Source organism: Bubalus kerabau, chromosome 4, assembly GCF_029407905.1.
Source record: "Bubalus kerabau isolate K-KA32 ecotype Philippines breed swamp buffalo chromosome 4, PCC_UOA_SB_1v2, whole genome shotgun sequence".
NCBI lineage: Eukaryota > Metazoa > Chordata > Mammalia > Artiodactyla > Bovidae > Bubalus > Bubalus kerabau.
Window position 1 is genome coordinate 45,692,596 of NC_073627.1, and position 27,546 is coordinate 45,720,141.

Consider the following 27,546-nt stretch of genomic DNA (forward strand, 5'->3'; position numbering starts at 1 on the left):
CTACAGCTTTTAAAAAAATTTAATATCAGGGCAAGAGACTCATAACACATTATCAAAGTATACTTTGTTAAGCAAGAAAGATTTCCAGTTGTAGAAAAGCCATACCATGAAAAAGAATACTAGAGCCTGTAAATAGATGAAATTATTTTTGAACATGTATCAGCTTTCTTTAATTATCTGTCATTGGCATGAGGAAATAACAACAGAGCGTCTCGTGGTTAAGTAATAGAACTGGTGGGTAGTTGTGGCTGTGTGCCAGTTACTCTTACACTATACAATGTCCCAGGTGCAGTAGTGGTCACTGAGGCTTTGATTGGCCAGCAAAGGCCTTCCCAGTGGTTATTGTGGTGTATGGCATCTTTATTTTTCCTTAGTGATGTTCTGTTTTTTTTTTCTTTGTCAATGAAAAGCCATTAAATCTTAGTTTATTTTCTGTTGAGGCAAGCATTTGACAGGCATCTGAATTCCCTCAGCCTTCCAGAAGTGTTCTGTTTGAACTGTGACTATGGGCAACAGAATAACACAAAGTGAAAAACGGCATTTCCTGGTATTGAGTATATTTCATCAGATTTATTTGATGTTTGGCTTTGAGATACCCATTTGAAATTCAGATATCTAATTTTTTTTACTGATAAACTATATTTTCCATATATAAATGAATGAATAACAAATCTTATAAAATATTTAAAGTGTAATTAAAGAGGATAGGTACATAAGCAATTATATTCCACTCTGGGTTCAGTCATCTCCATCTCTAACCTTTTTAATTACCAAGAATCTCTTATACAAGGCACAGGAGTAATATTTAAAATATTTATGTAGCACCTACAAAATGCTTTAATGTACATGATTTAATCTTTTCTTTCTTTATTTTTTTATTTTATTTTTAAACCTGAAACACTGTGTTAGTTTTGCCAAACATCAAAACGAATCCGCCACAGGTAAACGCCCATATGGAATACATGTTATTTAGATTTTTACCAGAGGACACATTTAATCATTTACCCACGATAAGACTATTGGTGACAGTCTTAACTCATGCTCTTTCTACTAAATCACAATGTACTTTAAATACTCTTAGAATTGTTTTAATCAGGAAAAAACTGTACAGTTTTGCTGTTTTTATGAGTATTTGTATGTGTATGTTTAATTTCTGTACTTTGATTTCATCAATAACTTCCAACAAATTCACAATATCAGGCCATATTTGGCAAAACCAATACAATATTGTAAAGTTAAAAAATAAAATAAAAAAAAAAAAAGAAAAGATAAATGGATGTATTGAGCATATCTCTCAACTGGTTCCTGAACGTGCTTAACAGAGTTGGGGCTGTTGAACCAAAAATGACATTTCTTGAAAGACAACCTCCTTAAAAACCTCACTTGTATCAGTTTTGAAAGTGTGAAGGAAAGTAACCTGCTTAATACATTATTAACACCTTGAGGTGGCTTTTTTTTTTTTTTTCTATTTCCTTGATTTCCCTTGAGTAATCTACTTGTATTAAATTGTTCACAACACTTTCACGCATTGGAGAAGGAAATGGCAACCCACTCCAGTGTTCTTGCCTGGAGAATCCCAGGGACGGCGGAGCCTGGTGGGCTGCCGTCTATGGGGTTGCACAGAGTCAGACACGACTGAAACTACTTAGTAGCAGCAGCAACAAAACTAACCTTTCTCTGGAATTGTTCCAGAGGTAACTCCCCACTACCTAGAACTAATTTCTTATGTGACAAATAGCAGGCTAGCCAAATCATCCTTCATTTATAAATTTTCTTTAGTCTCTGTTTTGTCTGGACTTTGAAGCTGTGACTTTGACCTGTTGGAAGAAACTTACGCTCTAGAATAAGAAAGACTTGGAGGTTTGACTTGGTCTGTCTTAAGTAGGTTATTGTTAGCCCACCAGTCATATCTTTGTTCTATATTAATTCTTTTATTTAATAAATTCAGATCAAGATCCCCCCCCAAAAAAAGCTCCTAGCAGGAGGTAATATCTACACTGAAATAAAGAGGATGAATAAGGTTTGCCAGGGGAAGAAGAGGAAAAGGAGTGTGGCAGCGAGGACATGCAGAATTTCTGAGAGCCTCATGGCAAGAGAGAGTATGGTGAATTACAGGGATAGAAAGATGTTCTGTTTGAACTATACAGTGCGATGGAGTTGGAAATTTTTAAGATGGCACTGTAAAGGGAACCAAGGGCTTGATCATACATGTTAGTAAGCTATTAAGAATTTAGATTTTATTCTGAGATACAACTTCAACAGTACATGAACCATGAACTTCCAGATGTTCAAGCTGGATTTAGAAAAGGCAGAGGAACCAGAGATCAAATTGCCAACATCTGTTGGATCATGGAAAAAGCAAGAGAGTTCCAGAAAAACATTTATTTCTGCTTTATTGACTATGCCAAAGCCTTTGACTGTGTGGATCACAACAAACTGGAAAATTCTTTAAGAGATGGGAATACCAGACCACCTGACCTGACTCCTGAGAAATCTGTATGCAGGTCAAGAAGCAATGGTTAGCACTGGACATGGACCAACAGACTGGTTCCAAATAGGGAAAGGAGTACATCAAGGTTGTATATTGTCACCCTACTTATTTAACTTATATGCAGAGTACATCATGAGAAATGCTGGGCTGGATGAAGCACAAGCTGGCATCAAGATTGCCGGGAGAAATACCAATAACCTCAGATACACAATGATACCACCCTTATGGCAGAAAGTAAAGAAGAACTAAAGATCCTCTTGATGAAAGTGAAAGAGGAGAGTAATAAAAGCTGGCTTAAAACCCAACATTCAGAAAACTAAGATCATGACATCCAGTCCCATCACTTCCTGGGAAATAGATGGGGAAACAATGGACACAGTGACAGACTTTATTTTCTTGGGCTCTAAAATCACTGCAGATGGTGACTGCATCCATGAAATTAAAAGATGCTCCCTGAAAGAAAAGCTATGACCAACCTAGACAGCATATTAAAAAACAGAGACATTACATTGCCAACAAAGGTCCGTCTAGTCAAAGCTATGGTTTTTCCAGTAGTCATGTATGGATGTGAGAGTTGGACTATAAAGAAAGCTGAGCGCTGAAGAATTGATGCTTTTGAACTGTGTTGCTGGAGAAGACTCTTGAGAGTCCCTTGGACTGCAAGGAGGTCAAACCAGTTAATCCTAAAGGAAATCAGTCCTGAATATTCATTGGAAGGACTGATGCTGAAGCTGCAACTCCAGTCCTTTGGCCAGAACTGTCTCACTGGAAAAGACCCTTATGCTGGGAAAGATTGAAGGCAGGAAGAAAAGGGGCGACAGAGGATGAGATGGTTGGATGGCATCACCAAATCAATGGACATGAGTTTGAGCAAGCTCTGGGAGTTAGCGATGGACAGGGAAGCCTGGCATGCTGCAGTCCTTGTGGTTGCAGAGAGCCAGGCACGACTGAGCTACTGAACTGCCTGACTGACTGAGACACAGACAATTGTTGAAGATTTTTGGTGTTTTTTGGTTATTGTTTCATTTTTAGGAGAGAAAGAGCTTGTCTGGTTAGATTTGCTGGAGAACAGTCCGAGGCACAACAATTAACCATGTAGAACTAACGTAAGCTGTATATGCTTCCAAGAAATCTGATAGTACTTCTCAGGCTCTGATCTATATGTCATGGTACCCTCCAGTTTCTTCACCTCCCCTTCCCTAGTCACAGTTCATTTTGCATCGTCTCATTTTCTTAGTCAACCTAGAACCCTTGGACACCTATTTCAATAATTCTTTTCTTATACCTCTTGTATTTTTCAAAGACAAAACAGGCAATAAAAATACTTGGTATACATATAAGCATTTCAGCATATTTATGTTTTTTGTTTTTATACATAGTTCTATAACACATTTATATAGTTTTCACTCTATCTTTGTAGTATTTGCAGTTTCTACATTTCAAAGTTACAAAAGAAACTACATAAATATTTGTATTGGTCATGTAATATTCTGGCCAGTGGGTCACCATTTACTTAACCACTTTCCTAATGATAGATACTTAGCATTCTGGTTTTTCTTGCTGTTTGAAAGAATGCTGATATTTACCTAGAATTTACTAGATTAAAGGTTAAAATATTTTAGGTTTTTGATCACTGTTTTGTTGCCCCACCCCATGCCTGTAATTGATATATTAAGTTAAAAATATGCAGATTATGACTTTTTGATTGAGGCACAAGCCACGAACTCAAGGTTGGCAAGTAGCGCCCTCAATTTCTGAGGAAAGTGAAAACTCCTGGGGTTATTTTGATTGAAGGCTCAGTTTCAGTACATTCAGACGAAGTCACGGGATTTTATTACTTAGAGATCCCAGAAACGTAGGGCAGAGAGGGGTGGGAGCAAGCATGCACAGTGAGCTGGGGGGTTGGCAGAGCAGTCCTCTGCCCCAGGTCAAGAGAAGAAGAGAGAGCACCTGCTGTAAGGTGGTCGGGGTGACAGTCCCTTAACTGTTTGCAGGCTCAGTTCTATATGGTTATTTTAAAAGGTGCTCCAGGAAAAGCAAAGTGGGAAATTGTGGTGGGAACCCTGACTTGAGTCCTTATCTAAATGTCCAGCCCCGGGGCATGTGTAGTGTTGTCATACTGCAAAATGCTTAGGCAGCAACTCAGAAGAGCTATTTTCTCATCACAGTTGCCAGTTACTTTTCAAAAGAGTTGTACCAATATGTGAATGTGGCTGTTTAATTGTGTCTTCCCCAGCATTGATTTTTATTACTTAAAAAAAATTGCTTGCTGATTTAGTAATGAGCATGGCGTCACATTTTATTTTTGTCAGTTATTATGTGATTGCCATATTCCCCATATATTTGTCAATCCCCACACTTCCTGTCTTTTAAACATTTCTGTTTGTGTCCTTCACCCACTTATCCATTGGGAAATCTAAGTATTTTTCTTATCAATTTTATGAGCATTTGATTAGCAATCTCCTTTATGTTTTTCTCTGAGTATTTTTCATCAGGCTTATTAGTTCCAACATAAGAAATTTGGGGTTTTGTATAAACTATTGATGATTTCTTTGTGGGTTTTTTTTTTTTTTCTAATTTAAAATAAAAGCCTTCCACTGAGAGATTCATATTCTTTTTTATTCTTCTGTTGGTTTTAAGACTTCCTTTTTTATGTTATCTTTTTTAGTTCACTATGTAGGTGTATCACATGAAGTGAGTATTGAATTGGATTCTTTTCAAATTTTCCCAGCATTGCTTTTTGAATCTTTACTTTCCCCTTTGATTTTTGACTTTTTCCACTGTTTGAGAATGTACTATGTGGTAGGCACTGTGCTAAGCACTTTACGTGTGTTAACTCATTTTTTCCCTCACAACAACCCTTTGAGGAAATGGAGGCACAAAGAATTCTTAATTGTTGTGTGCTCTAATTGTGCTGTCATTTCTATATTATAGTTACCTTCTTTTTTATTTTTATGCCACTACCACTCTGCCTTAATTTTTACAGCTGACATAGAAAGGCTAAGATTTTTCTATTTTTTCCTTTTTCTGTTCTTTCCCACTTATTTTTCCAGATGGACTTGAGTATTTTATTCTAAAAAGAGTCTCATTGGAATGTTTATCAGAGTTGGCTTAATCCATAAATTATCTGGAATTAATTCGTCTTTACAACATCAATCAAGGTGTGTCTCCTTTGGTTAACCTTTGTTCCTGGTACATTCCAGGTGCTAAAAAAATACTTCAGTGAAAGAATAAATGAATGGGAGACCTTTGTTTATCATCTCCATCAAGTCTTGGTTTATACATCTCATTAATTTTTTTTTAACTTTTCTCCATTTGGTCCTGCACATTTCATGTGAATGTTTTTCTTGGCATTATATATTTTGGTTTGTTAGTTGCTGTCATGAATATACTATCCTTTTCCTATAATTTTCTAATTATTTGTTGCCAGCATATGAGAAAACCATTAATGTTTGTATATTTGTTATTAAAGTTGTTCTTCTGAAGGCATTCCTGAAGGATCCTTTAGATAGATAATAATTATTTCACCTGTTAATAATAACCATTTTGATTTTTTCGATAATTTTATCTGTTGTTTTTGTTCTGGAATTTCCCAAATAATATTTAAAAAATGGTTGATGATAATGGTCATTGAAGAACACATATTTGAGATATTTTAAGTTAGCAACGGGAGACATTTTATCATTCTGCTCTCATAAGTGAATGTTTTTCTCTCTTCTGGGTCCCATCTCATTAACATCTGAACTTGAACCCTGGAGGGTGGAGGAGCAGGACTGAAGCAAATATACCATTTCGTTCTCTTGCTCTTACAGCTTGGGTGTTGACATACATGGGAATTTCTCAACGAACTGAGCTTGGACATAGACATGTAACAGCAGCATTACTGCATATAGAATGTGGGGAGCCAAGACACTGTACTAAGACTATATATGAATTATGCCATTTATTCCTTAGGAATAAATACCCTCTATGAATAAGTTCTGCTAGCCCATTTTATGGGTTATGAAACTGTGACTTAGGACATTGGTAACTGGTCCAGGGTTATATAGCTGAGAAATGTCAGAGACAGGATTTAGGGCTAGAAGATTTGACATCAAAGCACATATTCTTCACCATGACTTTCTCCCTTATTACATTTGCTTTTGTGTTTGTTCTCTTATATGAGTTCTCTTGACTGGTGAGAAACAAAAGTTACTTGTAAAATAAAATCAAACCTTCAGTATGGATGGATGGACCTTACGAGTTTGAGAGATAGATGCTGAGGACTACTGCATTTTGAATGTTTATGGAGCCCAATAATATGGTAGTTCTTGTTGTATTGGCAAGTAATGATCTCTCCTCCATTATTAATGATAAGAATACAATTTCCATGAAAGTATATAATTACTAATTACTGTACTTCTTTCTGAGGACTTAGAGTCTGTGTGGTTGACATGTGTTGTGCTGGTAAATTTACTGTATTTTTTCCCTGCATTTTGCAGATATGTCAATAAGATTGGCATAATTTATAGGTGCTACTAATGCTATAATATATAAATTACACTTTTTGGTCATTTTTCCTCATAGGATTTCTAAGACAACATTGACTTTTTGGCACCCTCAGAGTGAAAGACAATTAACTCTAAGAAACCTACTTTCTGTGGAGTTCAGAGTGTGTGTATTTTTAAAACAAGATGCAAGTGTGTGGTAGAGTAGGAAATACCTAAGCAATTAGCCTCTACCATTGATGGTGAAGATACTAGATCAGTATTGGGAAGGAGTGGAGACAGCTTACCCATTTTAAAATCATTTAGGGGACTATCTCAAATAACTCCTTTTCTTCATGGTGAAATTCCCTCCTGACAATAGTGAACCAAGTAGGTTTGCCAGGGCAGAAAAATGTCTCAGAGTCTCTGAAATAATAAGTCAGTATAGGAGAGGAATTGCTTTACTGAAGCTTGAAAGTAATTTTTCCATAAGCCTGCCCCTTAAAAGAAAGAAAAAATGAAGAGCGCATAAGATTGTTACTTTTCTGTGTCTCTGAATAGAAATGTTCCCAAACGTGGAAAGAAAACTATCTTAATTTTTAAATTTCTTTCTGTATTCTTTTCCCAACTCTAAGAATGCCTGAAATAGATTCCTCCTTATGGCACAAATTAAATTCCTCATTTGTGGCTCACCAATTTCAATTATGCTGTCTTGCATTTTAATCTAGCCTTGTTTTCAGGGCTTCTTTTTCTGACTCTTGGCTATTACTTATGTTTGTCTCTTAATTCAAACAATGGCTTCCTTTGTATTAGTAGATAGTTCTCAGTTTTCTTCTAGTTGAAGCCCCAGTGCAGTTTGACTTGGAGTACCCGGATGTGTCTCACGCCCGCTCTAGTCCTGCTGTCTGTTTTATTGGACTCATCACCTGGTTGTAGCACCAAATGAATTCCAGCCTTCTTTGGCTTTTCTCCTTTTCTTTTCTTCTCCCTCCGTTAGTACTGCTGGTGTTCGTTAGACCCCCATGATTTTATCCTGAAACTAATCTTTATTTTGACTTAGCTAAGTCAGATTCTAACTTCTGATGTACAAAAGATAAATTTCTCTTTCCTGCTCTTTCTTTATACAGTTAAAAATTATACTTTATATGTCTTTAAGTTTAAATTTTTATTGCATTTTTAATACTTTTATACAGTGCAAAAAAACAAAGCCATCAAACTTTCCTTATTAAAATGCAAAGCCTAGTGTCCTCTAGCTTTTTGAAGAGCTTTTGTCCATTATATAATCTGTAAAGTAGCCAAGAGTTCCTCAGAAGCAGGACATCATTTAGATTTAAAACAATTATGGCTTGTGTGTAAAATAATGATGTGACGTTACCATTCATGGGGAGGCAACCACAGTTTTACTTTAGTGGCAGAACGCTTGGATACCTCCAGTATTATATTTGCCATAAAGACTTTACCAAAGTATCTTAGAGCAAAAAAGTTTGTCATGTCATTTCTAGTAAGTAGATTAAGTTGGTATGACTAGAAAGCCGAGTGACACAGATATGAGCATAGACCTTTTATTTTTTTCCCAGATGTTTGACAGTGTAAACATACATAAAATACATATTAAAGTTTAGATGCTTTATATTTTGTGCAGTAAATTGAAGCCTTAAAAAGAAAACACTTCATTTTTTTAAAAAAGGAAACTCATTAGTTTTACTTCATTAAGACAGTAAAATAGCAGCAAGTACCAAGACATTGTGCACTTCTTTTATTTAAGACAAGTTACTTCATTTACATCAGAGTCAGAAACGGTAAGACTGGCTTTCTTAAATACTTAATATAAGCTTGAGTCACAGGTTAGATAGGGGAATATTTTCCCAGCTGTACATCAGGGAGGAGTTCGTTCATTAAATTTCAGAAAAGTGCAGACCCTCAGACAGCCAGCATGACCACAGCATTGAGCATTAAGAGAAACGAAGCATTTACTTTCCAAGCACTTGCCACAGAAGGTAAGCGTGTCTTTCCGTCTGTGGTTGTCTCTTCCCTCCGTAAGTTAAGGGTTGTGCTTTGTTGAGGCATTTCAGAGAAATCATTTGGCATGCCACTAGTAATACTTAGGGTCATGGGTGTTGGGGATGATTTTGTTGAGCTAGTGAGGCTTGTGTTTGTAACCATTCCATCTTGGAGATGAATAGTTAGAGTTGCAGCAGCTGCTTCACGAGAATTGATGGTTTCTGTGGATGTATCTTCTGGATAGGGCATAAAAGCCTTGTCAGTGCTAGTCAGGGTGGTATCTTTGCTTAGAGTGGCACCAAACGTTGTTTCCTTTGTTCGATATTGTTTGGGTATTTTGGTCACTTTGGACTGAGTTACCGTACTCAGAGAGTTAATGGTGTCCACTGTCTGCATCCCACTTAGAGTGAACAAGCTTGAGGTAAATCCAGAAGGTGTGGGGTATATGTTATGTTCCTTCAAAGATGATATTTGGCTAGAACAGGGAGTCCCTATTACATGGGCTTTTGTTTCCATCATCCACTTAAGTAAATAAGTAATGTTTTGGTAGTGGTCACATGACCACCTGTTATTGTAAAGGGTTATCTCTTGCAACTGAAAGAGTTGGTCAAAAGCTTGACCTGGAATGAAAGTGAACTTATTGTTGTGCAGGTAAAGATGTGTGAGATTTGTCAGGTTTATTAATGTTCCTGGAAGGATTTGTGTCAAGGAATTGTTAGACAGGTCCACGGTATGTAGTTTGGAGGGCATGTTGGTTGGAACTGTCCAGAGTTTGTTACTACTGAGGTTGAGAACCTCGAGACTTCTTAGTGTATTTTTAATGAGGACAACCTTTTCCAGCATATTCTTAGAAACATCCAGGTATTTAAGATTCCACTGATAAGCAGTATCAGATTTTTCAAGCAGTTTAATGTTGTTGTTAGCAGCAGACATATTCCAGAGGGACCGAGGTAACTGAGCAGGCAAGCTTTCAAGCCTGTTATTTGAAATGTCCAGGGTCCTCAGATTGGTGTACTGGGTTAACTGGTTATGCAGATCAGTAAAGTGGTTATAAGACAAATTTAAATGGATAATATTCTCTTGCAGTCCAGATGGTAATGTAGTCAAGTTTCTGCCTGAACAGTCCACATGCCTGTGCCTCTCGGTGCATATACATTGGAGAGGACAAATGCATAAAATACCAGGTGTGAGAAACAGAAGGATGAACAGGCTGGGAGACATTTTCAATATCTGATATTCCATCAAAGCCTGGAAACAAACAGATACACCCTTCTTTTAATATGCAAATACAATTAGGCATCTGCATGGGTCACTTAGCATTAGGCAAAATTTTCAATAAACCTCGTTGTTGTTGAGTTCTTTTATAATTGTTCCAGTGATTAAACTAACAAAGCTCCCCTTCATTTATAGTCCAAATGCTTAATCCTTCAACTGGGGCTATGTGGTAGAGACAGACTCTCTCCCCCTACTCTCTTCTGTATTTTCTCCTTTCTTTTTACCATAATCTGTCTTATTTATCTTCCTTGAGACTTGATAAAATTGTATTCTTGGCAAATAAAAATCCCAAAGAATCTTAAGCTATTACTATTTTTTTATGTTATTATTTCTTATTCAAATGGGAAAAAATGGCTGTCATGTCTGTTTTGGTGTTTTGTTTTGTTTTGTTTTTTCCTTAAGATCTCTGCAGTAAAGAAATAGTCAGTGTGTATATGTAAGATGGATTTTATTTAGATATTAAGACAGTACTTTGAAATTCACCTTCGTCTTCTCAGGATAAATATATCCTTGCAAAACATTTTAAGGCACTTGAAAAATCTGACTAACCCCATACCTTAAAATCTCACATTTTATAAAGTGATTTCTGTATATTTCAGTGCCGAGTCTAAAGGAAAACAATGTGTATATTTACAAAGTGAATGAATATTAGAAAGAAATCCCTCAACTGACACTGCAGCAAATTTCTGGTGCATGCACTTGCTATTGAATATATATTCAATCCTAACGTTGACTTTCTCTTAAAAAAAGAAAAAAATTCTGAAGTCGATTTTTTTACTGATTTAAATAACAGCTTACCATAGTGTCGTCTTCAACATCAGCATCTCATTTTCTCCGGGAAACTTAAGCTTAAAGGTCGCCTTGTTCTGGAAAGTAGGAACCGCTTCTGGCTGTGGGCTGTGCTTGCCTGCTCAGCTGCATTGTGTTGCTGTGAGCTGAAGCTCTGCAACCACCTGATCAGTACCACATAGGAGGACTGCAGAGCAGTCATTGGTGCTGCCTCAGATGTATTGCAGGAGGTGCACACGCGACAGAATGAACCCCGAAAAAATCTTTTTTTTAATTTACAGCATTGAGTGGACCCATATAGCTCAGATTTGCCGTAGGAAGGAAAACCTCGTGGACTTTAGACCTGGCCCTACTCATTTCTGTGTATTTGTCTGAGCTTTGGCTCTACATTTTAACATTTACCTCGTGGAGAATTCGTGGTTCTTTTTAATGCTTCTACTTTTCATGCTTTTTATGCATTGAAAAATGCTGAAAATGAACTTGACCTTCCTTGTGGAGGGTTTTCTAAGATATTAGTTTAACTGTTTTTGAACTCTGCCTTCTCAATTTTTTTTTTCCTAAAATGGTACAATTGTCATGTCACTTTTAAAAATAACGTCTAATTTTTTATGTGCTCCCCCAGTGTGGTGATTATTATGTACAGTCACCTTTTCAAATTTATCAGCCACTTAACTGTTCATCTTTTGGGGAAGTACAAAAGTACTTAAATATGATTATTTTATCTTTATTTTTTTGATACAAAGGATTATTTTACCCAAGCTATACAAATGAGGGAGGCTGTGTTTTTAAATGAACGTATCATTTTTCTAAATTATCAGTTCATGTGGTAACGTAAATGTGTTTTATTTTATGCCTTTTGGATTAAGGATTTTTTTTCTTCATGAAGTTACTTTGATGAGTGAATATGAATATTATTTTCTCCAGAGACATCTTTGGTAATATATGAATGAGTATTTATTTGATTTTATGGCTTGAAAATAATAGCATAAATTTTAGATGATTTCTTCAGAATGTTTTACATTTTATCTTACTGAGAAAACAGTTTGTAGTTCTTAAATTACACGAAATAATGTAAAAGGGAAGTTTTTCATTAGGGGCTGTATAAAATGAGATTTATGATCACTTCAGCTCTACTCTTTAGTGGACCAGTTGTATGAATAATCTATTAAAAGTTGAATCTAATTTCTAGAAGAGCCAACTTACCTTAGAAAAGAAAACAAGGTAATGACAGTTTTTTTGCCAAATTGTTACCATTTAAAAACCAGAAGGTATGGGGCTTCCATGGTGGCTCAGTAGTGAAGAATCCACCTGCCAGTGTAGGAACCATGGGTTCCACAGGTTTGATCCCTAGTTGGGAAGGATCCCCCAACCCCTGGAGCAGCTGAGCCCACATGCCACAACTACTGAGCCTGTGATCTAGAGCCTGGGAGCCACAACTACTGAAACCCGCACGCTCTAGATCCTGTGTTCCACAACAAGAGAAGCCACTGCATTGAAAAGCCCAAGCACCTCACCTAGAAAGTAGCCTCTGCTAACCACAACTGAAGAAAAACCCTTAAAGCAGTGAAGACCCAGCACAGCCAAAAATTAAATAAAATTTAAAAGTAATAAAAAAAAAAAAAAACCAGCCGTTATTGGATTTCCCTTGTGGCTCAGCTGATAAAGAATCCGCCTGCAATGTGAGAGACTTGGGTTCAGTCCCTGGGTTGGGAAGATGCCCTGGAGAAGGGAAAGGCTACCCACTCCAGTATTCTTGGGCTTCCTTTGTGGCTCAGCTGGTAAAGAATCTGCCTGTAATGCAGGAGATCCTGGTTTGATCCCTGGGTTGGGAAGATCCCAAGGAGAAGGGAAAGGCTACCCACTCCAGTATTCTGGCCTGGAGAATTCCATGAGGTTGTAAAGAGTTGGACAGACCAAGTGACTTTCACTCACTCACTCACTCACTCATTAGCATATTACATATGAAGAAAATCTCTGTATGTGTATTTACTAAATCCTTCATTTTTCTCTAAATTACATTTGCCATTCTTTTACCCCAAATTTTACCCTAATAGAATTTATTGTAAAAATTGAAGCTTATTTTCTTAGAGAAGAAACTATACTCTAGGAGTCATGTTTTGTATGAGATTAATGTTCCTAGAAAAGTACCTACATTTTAAATGTCTGTAGTGTTCGAAATTTATTATTGATTAGGTACTTTATTACCACTTTACTTTGAGGGTTCAGCCTTGAACTCTTTAAGATTCTTTCTGTGAATTTAAGAAGCCACTCATCAATCTTAGTGCTTAATAATAATGTTTTAAAAATACTGTGTCCAGCAATATTGTGGAAATAAGGGTTGAGAGTTCAACATTTCGGTTTCTTCTGTTTTAGCCTCTGTGTGTGTAAGTTCAACTTCACAGGGAGCGGCTGGGGGTCAGTTTGTTGTTGTTTAGTTGCTAAGTTGTGTCCGGCTCTGCAACCCCATGGACTGTAGCCCACCAGGCTCTTCTGACCATGGTGTTTCCCAGGCAAGAATAGTGGAGTGGGTTGCCATTTCCTTCTCCGGGGATCTTCCCAATCCAGGGATCAAACCCGCATCTCCTGCATTGGCAGGCAGATTCTTTACCACTGAGCCACCACAGAAGACCTGGGGGTCAGTTTACCAAACACTTCTAAAATCTCTCCTTTTAATTTTAGGAAGTCTCATTATATCCATGTGGAAGTAGAGTTATCCAGTTCCATTATACTTATTAGTACTTTTTTTTTTGAAAGAAAGAACATGTTGTTTCAGTAGCTAGAGGATCATATGAATTTGTGTTTAGGCTGTATTGAGATCAGATTTTGCCGCATATGATAGAAAATTCCAGTATAATAGTAGTAGCAATGTTTCTTATTTTAGGTTTGGGGACATGTGAGGTTGTTTCTATTATTCAAAGATTATTGGAAAATTCTCAAAAAGAAAGAGAGGGTGGAAGTACTATTTATAGCCATACCATCCTGAATGTGTCGAATCCAGAAGCTAAGTGGGATCAGGCCTGGTTAGTACTTAGATGGGAGAAAAAGGGAAGTACATTTTATTTATTTTTTTATTTATTTAAAAACATGTATATATTTTGGCTGTGCTAGGACTTCATTGCTATGTGCATGCTTTCTCTAGTTGTGAAAAGTGGGGCTCCTCTTTATTTGTGGTTCAAGCTTCTCATTGTAGTGGCTTCTCTTGTTGGGGCACAGACTCTAGGGCATATGGGCTTCAGTAGGCGCAGCTCACAGGCTCCAGAGCGCGGGCTTAGTAGTTATGCCACACGAACTTAGTTGGTCCGCTGCATGCGGCATCTTCCCAGACCAGGGATCAAACTGGTGTCCCTTGCATTGCAAGGCGGATTCTTAACCACTGAACCACCAGGGAAGTCCAGGAAGTACATTTTAATGCTCTTGAATTGAAACCATCTGTCCTTATGATTTTAGAAATTCTCATGAAATAAAATAATAGTGTATTACTCCAAAAAATAATTTTTTGTAGGCTGAAGTGTTTGTTACAAATTATTTTAGATGTTATTCAGACACATTACATTTTATAAAAGTCTGTTAAGTCAAGAACTACAGTTGTTTATGCAACTGTTATATTCTAGACTAAGCAGTAAATTAATTTACATATTCTTTTGTGAAACATGCTATTCTAGGATATATTACCCCAATATTGTGTAAAGTATAACAAATTACCTGCCAAGGAACAGCTCGCCCATATTAATCAACAGTTTGGCAACCCAATCCGTTTCTCTTTGTTACTTAAGTTGATAACATTTATTGTGCTTATTTGAGAGTGAAAGTATTATATTCTCTATTTTTAGTAATACAGACTGAATTTACTGCTGAAAACAGCTAAGAGTACTGAATAAAGTATTATAAAAGTATGGAAGGACTGACAAGATAGAAATTATCAAGTCAAAATTCAAAAAAAAGAAAGTCACCTTTCTCTTACCTCACCACCCTTTTCCCCCCATGGCACTGGCTTGTTGCTAAAACTCAGTCACTTGTTCCCTAGGATGTCCCTCATCTGGATTTATCTGTTTGCTTCCTTGTGAAGATTTAATTTGTTCCTCTATCCTCATATTTCCTATAAATGGTTTCTAACAGCATTACATAGCTGCTTATTTATATCATCCTACAGTAGTTTCAAAATAATATCAAGTATTGCTACAGACAATTAGGTTATAGACTACTGAATAAAGTTTAAGATTTGTTGCAGCCTTCTTTGTTTTAGAATGTATTTCACTAAGGATGTATAGTCAATTCTGTGTCCTAATGCAACTTAAAAGAAATAATTGTTTTCTCTATATTTTTATATCACCAACTTTACATAAAGTTCATCTGTTTCAGTTGCTTAGCAGTTTTTAGGGACTGTGTAAGTCAAAAACAAGGTACTTTCAGGAAAATTTTGCTTCTCTTTCCCCTCCACCCTATTCCTTTCCTCTTCTTATCAGTGACTGTTTTTATTATTGATAGCTTTTGATTGTATCTTAACAGTATTTCTTTTTGAAAACCCAACAAAAATATGTATGTATGTATCATATGTTCTTACCCCTTCCTTATATAAGTGGTTACTACATATCTTGTTCTTTTTTTCTTAATAATATATCTCTAAGATCACCCCATGTCTGCGTATAGAGGTCTTTCACATTCATTACATGATTCATAGTGCTGCATTTGGGAGTGTACCATGGTTTATTTAACCAGTGCCCACATGGGTATCTGGATTGTTTCTAGACTTTTGCTATTACAAATAATGCCACAGTGAATACCCTTGCATCTTAAGTAATTTTATATTTTGTCCAACAAGTCTTAGAAAAAAATTTCTGTAAGTTGGATTGCTGAGTGAAAGGAGAAGCGCATTTGAAAATTTCCTGGGTATTACCAGACTTCTCTCTGTAGATGGTACCATTTTGCAGTCTTAACAGCAGTGTGTCAGGGTGTCTGGTTCTGGAGACCTAGAGACTCTGTTGCTGAACTTCTGTATTTTTTTTTTCCTACTATGAGAAAAGTTGCATATCTTTGTCTTCGTTTTCAAGGATCATTTTAAATTTTTCTTCTATAACTGTCTTTTATATGTTTTGCATATTTTTTCTAGTGTGTTGTGGGTATCCCTCCCCCGCCACATCTGTGTTTAGGTTTTTTAAAATTTAGGGTTATTAGCCCTTTGTCTTAATTTAAGTTGCGCATTTTCCCCCAGTTTTCCCTTTGTATTTTGACAAAGGGTTTTTTTTATGGTGTTTGTTTTATTTTTACATCTAAAAGTTTTATGTAATAGATTTCTTTTTTTTTTTTTAAGTAGTACTTTTGGATTTCAAGTCTCAAGTAGAAAGATTTGTCCTACTTTCAGATTATAAAGGAATTCACTCATATTACTTCTATTATTTGTATAATTTCATGTTTTATATTTAGATTTCAGATCTATTTGGTGTTTGTTCTAATGTAATATGAAGTATAGATCCAATTTCATCATTTTCCAAACATCTATCCAGTTGTCCCAATAATGATTTGAGATTTAAGTCTGTTTCTGGACTTTCCATTCTATTCCACTGACCTGTTTATTCATGTACTAGTATTACAGTGTTTTACTTAGAGGTGATTTTGCTACTTCTACTTTTTGTTCAGAACTAGTTGATAACAGCAATTAAAGTCATTCTCATCTAATTCATTGTGTTGCCCACGACCAACACCAAATGGAACACACATGTGATACAGTGCATGTTGTGTTGCAGTGCATGAAGTAGATGCTTTTTGGTCCTATGTTAGTGAAAAGAATTCTGAACCAGGGGTTAGGAAACAAACTCCGGTTTCAGTACCACTCTTTCTGACCCCATTTTCTCAGCATTTAACAAATTAAGGAGTTGAACTACATGGTCTTGAGAGTTGTCCTGAATCTCATTAATACTGATCTGATAAGAGCACTGCTGATGTGTGTAGTATGTAGTTCCACTTTTTATTCCCCTGTGGCTTATCCTTTTGCCATAGTCATGAAATAAACTTTCTCTTCTGGATCCTGCTTCTTTAATCTTTTCTGTATGTTTTTCTTTGTTCCAGCATTTTCTTTTCTCCTGTGTTTCTTTTATTAGCTTGCATTTCTTTCTGCTGATTAGGCAAGGATTGCCACTGTTTGGCTGCTCAGCTTCCACTGACCTCAGTAGGGAAAAATTGCATGCAGTAAATGGGGATTACTTTCCCCCTGGCAGAGAATTTCTTAAAAAACAAAAAGCAGCTGCTGACAGTAGTCTGTTCTTCTGTTATACAAAGAACAGAACAAGGAAAGCTTCCTCTTTGGTGTTTAAAGAAATCAGACAAGCCTATGACCAGGTCATCAGCTCCTGATTTATCTATGAGGATTGGTATTTCCCTGTATTTCCCAATACACTTCCTTTAAGAGGTCAGGAAGAAAGTGATTAACAAAAGGAAGAGCAGAATTGTGGAAAGAGCTCATTAGGTAACAATCCTACATATAAAACAAGAAAGGTTATGATGGTTTAAGGCATGTCAAACTCTTTACCAACTATAAAAACTTTATACCTTACTTACCCGAACTAGAATACTTAAAGTTCAAAAGAATAATTGGAAATTCTTAAACTCCTAATTGTTGCTGAATAAGTTAACCTTAAAAATGGTAAGTTTGAAAAACACATGAAAGAAACTTTTTAGTGTGGAAGACAGAGGAAAACCAACATAATATTGACAATTAATATCATCCTTATTCAAGAAAAATAAGCTCAATATAATGTTTCTGCAAATAAAAAGGTTTTACTAGTAAAGAAACATTCAGTGTCCGAAAGTCTGCTAGTTTTTATTAAGATTAAGCTTTGTTAGTTTCTTGAACACCAGGGCTACTAGTAAATGCATTATTCTGGAAAATTCCAGAACTATGAGCAGTTCACAAAGGGTAAGTTACCACTAAAGCCACCATCTTTCATTCTAAGTGAGTGTTTCCCTCAGGAGTTCAGCTTGGGATAAGGAGGAAGAATTCGCACTTTTTGGCAGAGAAGCACTTTTGCAGGCATGGGCTGGCATCTCCACATGAGTAAGCCAGTGAAGCTATACCTTGACTTTAACAAAGATTGGGCCAACCCCCTACTCTGATAACTCATTATCACTTGTCAAGTAGTGAATAAAAGATGAAATTCTGTGTGAGAAAGGTGGTTCAAGAGTTTTTTGGAATGAAGCCATAGAGGTTTTGTTTTGTTTGTTTGTCTTTTAATAAGATTTCAGTTTGCTTGGGTGCTTGAGGCATATACAAAATCAACTGGGAATTCCCTGGTGGTTCAGTGGTTAGGACTCCATGCTTTCACTGCCAGAGGCCTGGGTTCAATCCCTGGTTGGGGAGTGCTAAGATCCTGCAAGCTATGTAGCCTGGCCAAAAAAAAAAAATAAGAAACACTTTAAAGAGGCTAGTTTTAAAATTTGTGCTCCCCCAACAAAATAGGAAAATGTTTACGTCTACATTTTATGGGCCTGCCTGTATTTTTTTCAGGGTAAGTGTCCCCAGCTCAACTCCCCAGTATGATGTTTTAATATATTTGTCTTTCAGTTTCCAATGAGAGCTAAAAGGAAATTTATTCTCAAACACATGCGTTTTAATCTCTCATCCCCACAACCTTGGAATATTTATTTAGTACCTGAGGTATTAATTTAAAAGTTAAAGTTTTGTTTAAAACTTGGTGTATGCATTTAAATTCTCAGACACACTCCTCCTCAAATTTTGAAATGGAAAAATAAAGTTTAACCAAGGTAACTTTATACACAGCTTTTCAGGAAAAACATATCTATTGGGTAATAATAAGTATATGTATGTTACTTGTTTCCAAAATAGTTAAGTTATTGATACACATACCATCCACATTTGTAAAATATACCATACATTAAAGTTAAGCCCTATAGGCATAAATAAGTTCCACTTATATACATGGGCTTTGAGCAGATTTTAGGTAGTTCCTGAATAAAAATCAAAATTGGCTACCAATTGCCATTTAATATATTTTATCACACTAAGAAAAACAAAATATTGGAGTCCTTTGAGAAAAATAGAAGATCAGTTTAAAAGCAAGTAGTAATATTTATTACAGTTCTGCAGGTGGGGGTGGCAGAGATTCAATGAGATCTTGATCAAAGTCAGGAGGAATAGGAAATTCCTGACATTGGATCTCATTGTTGCAATCTTCCTGGTTTTTCATAAAATCTCCTGGTGGCACAGTCAAGTTAAATGAGTCAGGGGGAGGTGGAAATGACTGTTTGGATTCAGAATTGTGATGTTCAGAGATTTGATTGAGACAATCTAGAGATGCTGGGAGATTGGCAGAATCGTTTGGATGCGGAGATTCAGTTATCATCGTGGGTTTTTCGGATTTGTTCCCCTCCTGTCCTTCGGTATCAAGAAGGGAAGCAGGTGGTGGAGGCAGATCTGCGTCATCTGAAGAGGAAACAGCCGTGCCGATTGTTGATCCATCACCACTGTCTTCTGATGTACCATTTGCCTGATCTTTTATTCTCTCTGTTTTGGGATTGTTAGAATCTTCAGTGTTTTCCTTTGATTCAAACAACTTAATTTCTAAGTCATCTGCTAAAAGTGCACTTTTGCTTGGTTTCCAGACCATAAGTGAAATAACTGATGAACGTTTTGGGAATGCTTCATTTTCTCTAATGTTATCCAAACATATGTCAGGGGTTTCGCCATCAGCAAACGGAGACCTACCTGCCCAATTTTGATCATTTAACACTGGTTTTCGCAAACATTGCCATAATACAATCATGAGTACAACTACCAACATAGTAGTCAGAATTGCACCAATTAATATGGCTGGTATTGAATAAGCATAATTGGCTTCCTTTGGGATATTTGTTGTACGGCTAAATTCGAAGTTGAATCCTGGTGTCTTCCTAGGTGAACTTTTGACAGTTGGTGTTGGTTGTATGGATATATTATGAACAGTCGGGGATATTGATTTCCTGGAAGAGGTGTGGGTAGATGATGGTTGTTGAGTAGGAGTAGAAACTGATGGTGGTGATTGTCTGGTAGAAGAATAGGCAGATGGTGATAGCTGTATGGCAGAGGTAAACACAGGCAGTGCTGTTCCTTGGGAGGAGGTGTTGGCTATTTGCATTGTTTTTCTGGTGACATTATAGACAAGTGGTTGTCCAGGAGAAGTATGTGCTGCTGGTTTCCCAGAAGAAGCATAGGCAAGTGGTGTTGGTTGTCCAGCAGCAATTTTGGCAGTTGTTATTGGTTGTCCAGAAGATAGGTTGTTGAATTGTGTTGGTTGACTTGAAGGATTCTCTGTCGTGCCCTGAGAATTCACCGAGATATATGGCATTGATGGTCTAAATAAAGTAGATTGTGGTTGCCTCTCTGTTGTAGTTGCTTCTGTCTCTGAGAAAAAAGTATCATTCAGGTGTCCACAAAACAAAATTAAGATGAAATACTTGAGATCCATTTCAGAATGTTTCCTTTTTGCCAGTAGTTTTATAATAAAAAAAAGAAAGATAATTAGGTATCATTTAGTATTTATCATTGCTAATTTAGACTTGATACACTCCCAGCTAACATGAACAGCTCTTAACTATATTGTAACTTATCACGTGACATTTGGACCCCAAAGGCAGTGATCTCTCGTAATTCTTTGGGAAGGTTTGTACTTGGCACTGTTGCCCCTGTGGGTTTATTGCAGTGCAGCCCTTTGTTGCAAAGTCACGCATCTCAAATGCACGGGATCCATATGCTGGAGCTGTGTGCACACTGCTTTCTCCCCTGTTTCCTGCTAGAAATACATTGATCCTGCTGCCTCGATGGGCGCCAGTAACCATCTATTACTTAATCCAGTGGTTTCTTTTCTTTTTTTCTCTCTTGATCACATTTGACACCGTTGATTATTCCTTCACTGCTATTCGAGTAGCTCTTTGGGGTCATTTTCCTTTCATATTCATCTCACTAGCTCCTGTTTTTCTCTTGCATCCTAAATACAGTACTCGATATGTTTTCTGTCTTCACTCTTCACTGCTTTTCTTAATCCTGAATCTATCAGGTTTCACCTCTCACCTTTAACCTCTAGCTCCCAAACCTGTGTATCTAGCCTAAATTTCCTTAGTTCTTGTTCCATTTGTATGACTTCTTGGTGGGCATTGCCATGTACATATCTCACTATCAGCAAATTCAGCATATTTAAGTCAGAATTCATCTTCATCTTAAAAGTGACCCTTCTCCTGACTTCTGTTCTTGCTAATGGTATTACCCTTGTGAGTTTCTCATGCCCACGACCTATTAAGTAACCTTTGCAGCTGTATCAGTGTCCAGGACAGTGTCTTTATATTAGAATCTCACATTTCTAAAGGATTCAATTCAACTCATACTTGACAGTCCTGAAATGCTCTTCGAGTCTGGTTGAGGGAAGTAGTCTTGCTGCTACTTCATTTATTCATTGATTAGCACCATGTTTTTATCAGGCTCTGTTCTGGTTTAGGAGATACCAAAATTAAAAAAAATTTTTTTTTCTAGTAGTAGAAACAGTAAATAAATCTAATTCGATAAGTTTTCTCAGAAAGGTATGCAGGAGATGCACAGAGGAACTAAGCTAGCCTGGGAGAGCTTCAGGGAAGGTTTCTCAGAGAAGTAAAACTTGAACTGAATCTTGAAAGGTCTGTAAGAACTAAGTAAATAAAATATTCCAGCCAGGGGAACAACATGCAGGCATAGGAAAATGAGGCATGTGTTTAAGTTTGTGGGGTAGGGTTACCTGTGGGATGTGGCAGATGCTAAAACTTGAAGAGTTTTTTCAAGTTTCATTTCTGTTTCTGTGGCCTAAAGATGTGTCTAACCATAACTAGTCAATTAATCTCTCCTGGTCTCAAATGTCTTGTCTCTAAAGTAAGGTTAGTTTTCAGCTCTGTATGTAATACTTGTTTCATACATCTTTAAACACAATGGTAACTATTTGGTTATTTCTTAATATTAAGGAAAGGAAAATCTCTGGGTTTTAAATCCTGGTCAATATGATTTGAAACTATAGTTTCTCTGTGATTTTTTAAGCCAATCTGAGAGAGGTTTGATGGTCTGTACAAGCCTGGTGGCAAGGTACAATAACAGATGAGGAACTCCCTCAATTTTGCAAAGAAATAGACTTTTTTAGCATATTTGAGTGGTTTTCATTGCTTATTCCTCTACCACTTTGTATATAGTGATGATAAATTACCCTATTTTAGTAGAGGAGAAGGAATGTGATTTTTTTTCCTATGTAGTCTCCTGCTTTTTATTTCTCTGTAATACTTAAAGCTTTAATTTTAAAATATTTCTCCTTTAAGTTCCCCTGCACACTACTGATGAATTAATCTTCCGACAACCAAGTTTTATCACGTCATTGCTCCCTTGCTTATTGTTGCTCAGTCGCTCAGTCATGTCTGACTCTCTGTGACCCCATGGACTGCAGCACTCCAGGCTTCCCTGTCCTTCACCATCTCCCTTGCTTGAGGGTTCCCCATTGGTATCGAGGTAAAAATCTAAACGGAGTTTTCTGTTTGTGGCCTGAGTTTACCAGTCCAGACTCATATCTCATGACTGAAACTTCTCATTTAGCCTCTTCCTCATCTTACATACTTCCTAAACACACACTTTTCTCTGCTTAGCAGACACTTTTAATTATGCTATTCTTCACCCTCTGAGAGTGTGTTCTTTTTTCTAAACCACTCTCTTCCCTGTTCTGGTTGCCTAACTGTGAATCTATCATCATCTGTCAGACCTCAGCTTAAATTCCCTTCTTAGACCAAATTCTCTGTGACTGAGCACAGCCCAGAGAGCTCAGCCATTCCCTGTATTCCCCCTCGTTCTTGTTCTCTTTATGGTTCCTTGGATAATTCTTCATATACGTACCTGACTCACACTTCTTTTCTCTCAAATAATTGTGTTTGTTTTTTATTTCTTAACTTTTCACATTTTCTTTTTGTTATCTCCATCACCTCAAATAAGATTTTAAAGGACTTTGAAGAAGGCAAAAAGTAACAAAGACAAATTCTTATCTAGAACATCCTAAGTGCTGTACCGTCTCAGGTGTTTTACATACTTCATTTCATTTAACTTTTACATAATTTTGTGAGAAAGATGGAGGAATCTTTGATTTACAGATAAAGAGACAAATTTAAATGTGTTAAGCAATTTGCCAAATGTAAAGTCACTATTAGTGACAGATAGGGAATTTATACCCACAGACCCATCTGATTTTAAAGCATATGTTGTTTCTGCTACTCCAAATTGTCTCATGTTTTTATATGTTGATTTCTTTACAGCAGAATGCTGTATGTGTTAGCAGCTCAGTAAACACTTAACCTATAATTGGGCTTCTTGGTTTCTTTTCCATTTCAGTTTTTTGCTGTTTATTAATACTTCTTCCAGAATGTAATTGGTTGTCGTTCAGTTGCTAAGTCATGTCCGACTCCTTGCAACCCCATGGACTGTGTAGCACGCGAGGCTTCTCTGTCCTCCTCTATCTTCCAGAGTTTACTCAAAATGTTCATTGAGTCAGTGATGTTATCTGACTATCTCATTCAGATGGTTAGAATGTAAGCAGAGAGGTAAAATCTGAGTTATTAAATTATGGAAAATTTTTGAAACTTTTGGCATAAATATGGAAATTTAAATCATCTCTACATGGTTATCATCCATGAAGTTCCTACCTACTGTTCTTACAGATTACCCCTTTCCCCAAAGAATGCCTTATTAGAAAGTGTTATTCTTTAGAGATTCACTTTAGTTTTCTAAAAAATGCCATCCAGAGCAACGGAAAACATAGGCCATGAATTATCTTCAGCCAAGAATGTGTCTTGTGACTTTTCTTAAAATTTTTAAAAACCCTTCACAGTTCCTTTTTTCAGTTAGCTAAAAAAAGGCATTAGAGAAGGAAAGAACCCAGATAGGAACATAATTATAAGCCCAGTTGAGTTTGTATGGTCAATTTTGATAGGGTATAACCTCTTTTGTTAATAGGAATGTCATAGGACCTTAAAGTGTGTGAGATTTTCCACTTGTCATTTAAGGGTTACAGCAGTATTAAAACCAAATTCTTTTTTTACCTATCCTACCCCTTTCTCCAGTTAGCTGTACCCTCCTAGGGTCTGCTACATTGGAATGCTCAAATCTGTCTTAGAATTCTGCTACAGCAATTCAGAATAGTCCAGAGAAAAGGAATAAGATTTAAAAGAAGAGTAAATGAGGGGGAGAGGTATAGTGAAGAAACAGACTTTTTTTTCTAGTTCAGTGACAGTGAGGGCAGTGTTATTACCAGTGCAGAAAGTTACTTAACATACGTGATATATATATATGTATATGTATATATATGTAGGCCATGTGTACCTGAAATACCAATATTATTTCTTCAGGAGAAGAAGGTAGAGAGAAAGAATCATAGGGGGGGCAAGGGAGTAAAAAGGAGGAGAAAATGTTGGCTACATTGAAATGAAAAAGGAATGCAAAGAAATAAAAAATAACACAAAAGATAAAAATAAAGCCAAACAAAGGATAAACAGCAAATACATGGAATGGGGAGGTAAATTGATTAGAGAAGGTATTGAAAGAAAGAAAAGTTAATAAAAGGCTGAAGAACAAATAGTGATTATGTATTTAGCAAGAAGTTAGGGTAGAAGGTTAAAGCGAACAAAATTAGAAATTGGGGGAGAAGACCAGAGTAGATGAAAGAAGGAACTACAGAATGCTGCTTTCTGTCTTTGCAGATGCAGGAATCAGCAGAGAAACAGTGTTCTCAAAATGGAGGACAGGCCTGAGATCACCCATCTTCTCAAACTCACTTACCTTTCATTTCAGGACTCCTATCTAAGCATCCTTAAGATTCCCTACTCCCCCCTGCCCCCCCCCCCCCCGCCCCTGACTGTTTTTTGGCACTCAGAAGCTACTTGTTAATTACTCTAAATAACCTATGAACAATCTATATAGCATTTTTTCTAGAATTTCCCTAGTCTGCTGCTTAGGCAAACCCTGAATTTGTCTACCTTTATATGGCAGTATTTTGTTCATTATTTTAGGTTGGGACTCTTGAGGTTTAACTCAGATTTTGGTTCTTTGTTTTTCCTGAATATTGAAAAAATTTTAGAAAGAAGAAAAACATCAGCTGTTTTAATTAAGCATTTGAGACGCAATTAAAGTAGGAGTCCCCTTAATGCATAAGTACATAAAGAGTTTAGCATGTAAAACTGATGCTAAGTTGGATATGATAAGAGAGATGTTACTGTCTTTTAAAGAAGAATCAAGGAGATTTGGCGGGCATATCCTAGATAAGGCAAATATAGGTAGCAGTATCAAAAAAATAACATCTGAGTTTCAGTTACTTTGTTATAATACAGATATAATAGATTAAAATTTAGTGGTATTGTATCTCCTGCTAGTAAAGTTATGAAACCAGAAAAGGAAGAAGACAGCAATTCTGTATCTTGACGAAAAGCAGCAAGGGGAAATTAACTTTGAACTATGATAGGAATTACTTGATGACTATCTTTTATCAAAAATAGCTACCATTTACTAAGTACATGCCAGATGTTTGGCACCGTCCTGTTTCAGTGAGGAAGGTGATGTTATCGTCACGGTACAGATAAAACGGAGACACAGAGAAGTTGGATGATTTGCTCAAGTGTCACAGCTCGTAAGTAGTGGCACTGATACAGAAATCATCAGCCATGCATAAGATCTCTTTCCTTCCATTTCATTCAGAGTAAAATTCTGAAACAGGAGTGCTTGAGGAGGATGAGAGATATGAACTCTCTGGGAATAGATAATGTAAGTAACTTTTGGAGTTAGCTTTTTAAAAGGTTGGACAAGAACTACCAGAAAACCATTTTAGTCCTGTGACTAGGAAAACAATTATAGGAGTTTTGATTAGTTAGCCTGTAAACTGGCTTAATTGGGATGACTTTTAAAGATTGGACATTGACAGGCATCAGATTTTCATTTAAAAAATTCAGACTTACTCAGAATTCATAATTTCCCTCTGAGTGGAAGTATATAGGGATTAGTTGGAAAACACAGGCACTATTAAACCCTACATTTGGAACAGATTCTTTAAAAATATATAGATAAGCATTGTCCAAAAAAATGATAAAAATCTTTCTGTACTAATTTCTGTAAGTTACTTAGAAGAAATCCAAAGTGGACTTCTATAAAAGAAAGTCATAAGTACTTTATGAAATGTTGAAGTCGGATATTACCCACTATGAATTTACCATTCTATGATATTACGAGTCTATGTAAATAAACTCTTGGCAATTTTTGTTTTGGAGGATATTCGCTTTGCAATTGTCCAAGTTACTCAAAGAAAACATTTTTTCTCCATGGTTAGCAACTTTCTATTCTATGAGTTTTATTTTCCACATCTATTTTATAGTGCTTACTAAAGACTCAGATAATATGTAACATAAATATGTAGTGATGAGTATATGTCCACACATTTTACCATAGCAGTTTTTTTCTTAGCTTTAAAAATTAGTGATAATATTTTCATGTCATCATCGTTACTAAAATTCTATTTGTGTAAAAAACCGTATTTAATAATAATCATTGAGTGTCTCATTTAATCACCTTTGTTTATTTTTAAATGAAGGTGACCATTCTTTCTATGAAAACTGAAGGGGATTAAAAAATAAAAAGAATTAAAACCTATGGATTATGTTATATATAGGAAATTTTCATATAAAGAAAATAAAATTTTTTAACAGTTGGTATTTTGGGGTTGTAGATTCAGCCATCGCTCATGAATTCTAGTTTTATTTCCAACCCTTAGCTTTATCTGCCATGGATGTAGTTTTATTTCTTTTAATTACAGAACTGAGGTCAACAAACATAATGATTGAATAAACTTTAAAGGGTTTATATTACATAAACCTAGGTGAAAATTTTTCTGAAGGCAAGCTCAACACTGAATTTTTAAAATTCCATGCAACAAAACCACAATACCTGTTATAGATACCTTTAGACTATCAGACTTTAAGTTTAAAACAATAATAACATTTTAGTTTTAAAAATTGGAGAAGGAAATGGCAGCCCACTCCAGTATTCTTGCCTGGAAAATCCTATGGACAGAGGAGCCTGACTGGCTACAGTCCATGGGGTCACAAGGAGTCAGACAAAAGTAAATTTTATATAAAACAAAGATCAAACCAGATTGCCTATGTGAAATTGTCTTACCTTGGCTGTTAACTTCTTTTGCAGAAGGCTAAATTCTTGTTCTAACTGGACATTTTGGTGCTTTGGCTAAGAAAGCAAAAAGTGGTTCCGTTCAGATTAAAAATGATCCTCTAGCACATTGAAATAGGTTCTGTAGAGAAAGAGGAAGTTTATCAATAGTTGGTTCCGGAAGTGCAATAAGCCACAAAATGACTAAGAAGGTACTACTTTAACAGAGCTTAATTTGAAACACAATTTGGAGCTACATGATTTGAGTGCTTTTAATTAACATTTATAAGTAAACATTTGAGACTCTCTAGTAATGTGGTTCAGTCAGTTCAGTTGCTCAG

At 36.3% G+C, this 27,546-nt stretch overlaps 3 protein-coding genes across 8 annotated transcripts in view; 1 reads left to right on the forward strand and 2 right to left on the reverse strand.

Moving 5' to 3' along the window:
• Window positions 1–27,546, forward strand: part of NF1 (neurofibromin 1) — a 262,407-nt gene that overhangs the window by 170,398 nt on the left and 64,463 nt on the right. The window lies entirely within an intron of this gene.
• Window positions 8,278–11,112, reverse strand: OMG (oligodendrocyte myelin glycoprotein). Its single transcript, XM_055577190.1, has 2 exons — window positions 11,032–11,112; window positions 8,278–10,206 (listed from the first exon to the last, which is right to left on the reverse strand). Exons 1-2 carry the CDS (start codon window positions 11,032–11,034, stop codon window positions 8,878–8,880), a joined length of 1,332 nt encoding a protein of 443 aa, XP_055433165.1. The 5' UTR covers window positions 11,035–11,112; the 3' UTR covers window positions 8,278–8,877.
• Window positions 19,016–27,346, reverse strand: EVI2B (ecotropic viral integration site 2B). Of its 2 annotated transcripts, none has more exons than XM_055577189.1 (2): window positions 27,218–27,329; window positions 19,016–20,490 (listed from the first exon to the last, which is right to left on the reverse strand). In XM_055577189.1, exon 2 carries the CDS (start codon window positions 20,475–20,477, stop codon window positions 19,107–19,109), a length of 1,371 nt encoding a protein of 456 aa, XP_055433164.1. In that variant the 5' UTR covers window positions 20,478–20,490; window positions 27,218–27,329; the 3' UTR covers window positions 19,016–19,106. The 2 variants fall into 2 exon arrangements, 1 of the variants encoding a protein (XP_055433164.1); XR_008713169.1 differs by lacking the exon at window positions 19,016–20,490 and adding an exon at window positions 20,922–21,491 and having other exon boundaries at window positions 27,218–27,346.